The 5074-nt window shown below is 43.4% G+C and overlaps 1 protein-coding gene across 1 annotated transcript in view; it reads right to left on the bottom strand.

Moving 5' to 3' along the window:
• Window positions 1–1283: 1283 nt before the first annotated feature.
• LOC119338121 (disease resistance protein RGA2-like) overlaps window positions 1284–5074 on the bottom strand; it is an 8209-nt gene continuing 4418 nt past the window's right edge. Inside the window, exons 3-4 of the mRNA XM_037610419.1 lie at window positions 1754–4301; window positions 1284–1638 (exon numbers count right to left, since the gene is read on the bottom strand). Coding sequence (XP_037466316.1) covers window positions 1779–4301 — 2523 coding nt within the window. The 3' untranslated portion in view covers window positions 1284–1638; window positions 1754–1778. The remainder of the gene's footprint in view (window positions 1639–1753; window positions 4302–5074) is intronic.

Genomic DNA, 5074 nt, shown 5'->3' with positions numbered 1-5074 from the left:
ACCCCCAGGTTGTTTCTTTTCTTTGGATAGAAGCTTTACTATAGTGTTAGTTTGCATTGTTTATTTTGCACGAGTTTTTCCTGAGTGATTCCCTTAGTGTGCCTCTGTCTGAAGTGAGTGTCTGACTGTATGTATCCCAACTTATAATGCTAAGCGCACTGAAGTGAGTATGTGCCTGCACGCACATGTTTCAAATTCAGTTAAAGATCAATATTATGCTATTCCGCAACTTCCTGTGATATTACTTACGTACATATTCAGTTGAGATCAATATTTTGCTATTCTACCTTTTTCCTACCTAAATACTGAAAAATTGCTCCTTTAAGGTCGTACAAATCTTGAATTGATATGCACAAAATGGGTGGAAAATCTTGTCTGTTGTCTGAGCTTTTCTTGTCTCGTTTGTCCAGATTGAGATTCACCTGGCTGTTGTCATGTCAATCTATGTTGTCATGACAATCTACAGAATTTCACCTGGCTGTACCTGCAGTTATTGTGGCTGCTGCTCCCTGCGTAAGAGTGAATGTGGCCATGAATTAACAGTTTCAATCAACCAACAAGTGTGCTAGTTGATGCATAGTATATACGAGTGAAATCACTTTTTCTTTTCTCAACTGTATTTTGTTTTAGAGTTCTGATTTGGTTGAGGCTGAATACAGAACACGCTGATTCGGACACTACAAACCAGAGAGACTCGCCTGTTTGACATAAGCCAACCTTGTATCTATGTTTTTCCTCTCTCTTGTATGAAGTGTGGAGCAACGTGCCTTAGATAAACTATGCAAGATCGACTTAGGTTTGCTCAGTTTAAAATGAACACACGAAGCTCCATGCAATATACTACTACCTCGGTAAACTAATATAAGACGTTTTAGAACACTACTTTAGTGACCTAAAATGTCTTATAAAAGCTTATAGAGTCACTAAGGTAGTGATCTAAAACGTATTATAAAAATTTACAGAAGGGGTATATATAGTAAGAGAAAAGGAAATGGGCAGAGAGAGAAAAACAGGCGAGGCCACCCAGTTTGGTAACCTTGTGATTATGTGATTATGTGGCCATTTTTTATTTGAGATTAGAAGGGAGGCGGGGCTCACCCCCATGAAAATCAGAGGGGGTGAGGATTAATTAGCGTTGTAATATCCCATGGGAGGCCCGTAATCTTCTGTGTCTAGGACTATCGAATTCCTTCCTAGCAATCAAATCAATAACTTGGCGTTCATTCCAGAGTAAGCATTACAAATGACAGGAATCATATTGTGGTTTGGGGTTCATCATGCATTCTGCGGTCTTACAAAATCACATATATACGAAGCAAATCAATCCGGTGTGCATTATCACTTCCTCCGTCAGGAATTTTAGTTGACACTCAAACGGAAGTATCTAGCAGGGAGTACGTAGCACAGTAATATAAACTACTAAATTCAGCGTTCATCACTGCATGCAGAGATGAGATTTTGCATTGTCTGTACATGGCCCGAAAACACGCAAGCAAACCAAAGTATATAGAACTGAACGAGGACACATACAAGGTCCCAGAAATGGCTACCCAGTAAAAGCCTGTGGGTTTGGAAGGAAGTTTTGACGGTTTCCACTCCATATCCTCCAGTTCCCGTCCACAGCAGAAGGGCACAAATCTGACAATTAGCAAACGAATAAGAAACATGGCAGGAATCTCAATGGCTAATAGTGCGGTAACATTTATCAAACACAAAATGGAAAAGAATACAACAAAGGAACCTAACTACGTACCTTCCGTATGGACCTTTTTCATTCATTAAAATCTAATTGTTTTGTTTGGAATGTGCTCAATCTTTTGCCAATTTGGATCATCAATCGTCATACAAGATCGCATGAACTTGTGATTGCAGTACCTGACTGTAATCTCCTTAAGAGAATTGGGCAGTGTTGGAAGCGACTGTATATTCTCACATCCATGTATATCCAGTTCCTTCAGTGATGTGAGGTGCTCAATATTGGCTGGTAAGGCATTCCAGCTGCAGCCCGCAACTTTAAACTCCTCAAGAGACTTGGGCAGTGTTGGCAGCGACCGGATATTCCTGCAATTCCAGATCTCCAATTTCCTCAGCGATGTGAGGTGTTCCATGTTGCCTGGTAAGGTATCCCAACTGCAGCTAAAAAGATATAGCGAACGAAGATGAATGAAAGCCTCAAGGTCAGGGGCAGGTCCCAGTTGGACCCATCCCCATAATTCAAGTTTTTGCAGGTTCTTTGGTCCACCGTTATGCCCACCCATCATCCAACTCGGTAACGTCATACCGTGGTACTGGCTGATCTGAAGTCTTTCAAGATACTTCGAAGGGCAAAGACCCTCGAGTACCTGTGCTTGAACTTCTGGACTGCAGCTCCCTTCATCCCATTGAAGTACCAGTTCTGTGAGTTTTTCCTTGCCAGCAAGATTGATTTGAACAGCCTCCTCCTTGGTCTGAACATTCTCAAGGCCGCGGATCTCCATCTTGTCTTGAAGTTTGTTTAGGTGCTTCAGCTGATGTGACTCGTACCCCTGTTCCTTCCTAATTGTGTACAATGATAACATTTGGAGCCATGTCAACCTGCCAATGTTTGGAAATTCCAGATTTGTCCTGCTGATCACACAGCGCAAGTTTACGAGGTTCATCATATCTTCACTAGAAAACGTTAATCCCATGCAGTAACCAAAATCTGCCACCTGCATGTGGTAAAGCTTGGTAAAAGCGCATGGTAAAGTTACCCTGGTTAATGCACCCACCATGAAAACAAAACAACGCAGATGCTTCAACTGACCAATAGAATCAGGGACTGAGATACAGTGAGGTTCAATGACCTGTACTTTTATATTCAGTACCCGCAATTTCCGCAGCCCCGTCAACATAGTGAACATACACGCGAAAAATTCACACGCGTTTGATTCAACGCGTATTACGTCATTGATGATGAGAGTGCGTAAATTCTGCAGTCCAGATATCTTCTTAGTAAGCTTCTCCCTATCATAAGTCCCAACAAAAAAATAGCGAACATCTTGAGGAACTTCTCCTGTGAAGCCTTTCTCCATCCTGAAGCAATCTCTTCCAGAAACCTCCTCCGCTAAATCGCACAGGAGGTCATGTATTGTAAAGTAATCAACCATACCATCATGTCCAGGTTGCAGAAATGAGGCCGACAGCAATTCATTAAAGTACTCCCGAGCAACATCTTCCATTTCCTCTTCAGGCTTACTAGTCTTTATAAATCCTTCTGCCACCCACAACTTGACTAACTCATCACGTGTCAACCGATGCCGTCTCGGAAAAATACTGCAGTAAGCGAAGCATCGCCTGACCTGCTCATCAAGATACTGGTAGCTCCACCACAGAGCTCCCATTGTCTCTTTCAGAAGGTCCTGATCCTTCTCCCTCATCCAAATCTCGACTTTCAAGTTTTTACGCAGCCGTGCACCTACTGTTCTGGCTGCTAGAGGTGATCTCTTAAGCTTTTTTGCAATGTCCTCTCCAATTGTTTCAAGTTTTCTTCGATCATGGCCACCTACCCTTGCATCTCCAAGTGCATAATACATGAACATTTCAAGGAACATTTCATCATCCAGGTCAGATATTGGAATACATCTCTCTTGAGCAGCACCCAGAGCTAATAATGCATCTTCAGTTCGACTAGTCACCAAGATTCTGCTTCCTGCCTTCCCAACATTCAGCGGAGAAATTAACTTTTGTAGTTCTTCATGGTCTTCTGAATTCCTACTGTTGTGCCAGACATCATCCAGTATCAACAAAATCTGTTTCCCAAGCAGTACCTCCTCCAGTCTTTCTTTTAGGGCGTGAAGACTGTTTAATTTTGGGCACTCTTTCCCAGTAGCACCCTCAAACATGTCCCTGAAAATAGAATCCAACTCAAATTTCTGTGAAACGTGAACCCAGATGACAATCTCAAAATGGCCTTCCTTATTCTCTTGCTTCTGCTTTTTCTCATGATCATAAATACACCGTGCAAGTGTTGATTTGCCAGACCCAGCGATGCCATGAATACCAATCACAGAATAAAATGTACCGCTAACAGTGTTTGCCTGGCACTGGTTTTCCTTCTCATGTAGCATTGCTATGATCTTGTGGCGATCCTTATCTCGACCAATTACACGTACTGGAGGACTAATGCCTGCACTGCATGCATTGGTGGCAACAGCTGGTCTCCCATTATCATTAATTACACATGGCAAGTTCAGTTGTTTCAAAATTTCACATGCATCATGTATAGCACTTTCTATCTTCTGTAGGCTCTTCTTCAACTCCACTTTTGATATACCAGTCACCTGCGCAAAACCAAATTAACAGGCAAGTTGAGGCTATCAAGAACTCCTCCATTTGAAGAGTATATAGACCATTTTTTTCCTCACGGATTTAGGCTTATTTCATCTCCCAATAAAAAGAAAGTTTTTTTTTCTGCCTATGCCTTGTTATTATCTAGAGAAAAGAGAGCATCGGGTGAAGAGAATCTTGGTCATCAAAGGCCGAGGTGGCTGCAGAGTTGATATAGCGCATTGGTTGTCCCATCGGGAGATGACTATGTCGGGGCTACACAGGGAAGAGGAGCTTGCGGATGTACTCTGATAGTTGGAGGGTGGAACACTCTCGGGTCATCCTAGGATAAGTAGGCTAATCTCTACTCTAAGATATACTACTATATAAATTATTGAGGTGCATCCTCCACATCGATCCTTTGCTTGGCAGATCCTATTACGAAGAGCTGCAAGACTTGCGGCGCTCTGACGGATGGCGAACCGCACATGCAACAGGGAGGGTGGCTCGGGCGATCTAATCAGCCCGCCGCTGAGCGGTCGGGATAGGCCTGCCGGCGACGAGCGGAACACGCGGGATGCGAGAGCGGCGGAAGACAGGAGGTGGCCGGCTGTCTACATCCCCAACCTCTTCGCGGCGGAGCTCCTTTGCTACCACCAAGGCGAGGTGGTGGTTCATGGTACGATTTGGCGTGTCCTTCTTCTCGACGCAGAGAATCGAGTGATTGATAGCCGAGGATTGCGAGAAGAGGAAGTAATTTCATGGCGGATGAGAGTTTGGTTTCCGT

The sequence above is a fragment of the Triticum dicoccoides genome, chromosome 7B, assembly GCF_002162155.2.
Source record: "Triticum dicoccoides isolate Atlit2015 ecotype Zavitan chromosome 7B, WEW_v2.0, whole genome shotgun sequence".
Lineage (NCBI taxonomy): Eukaryota > Viridiplantae > Streptophyta > Magnoliopsida > Poales > Poaceae > Triticum > Triticum dicoccoides.
This window is presented reverse-complemented; position numbering and strand designations above follow the sequence as displayed.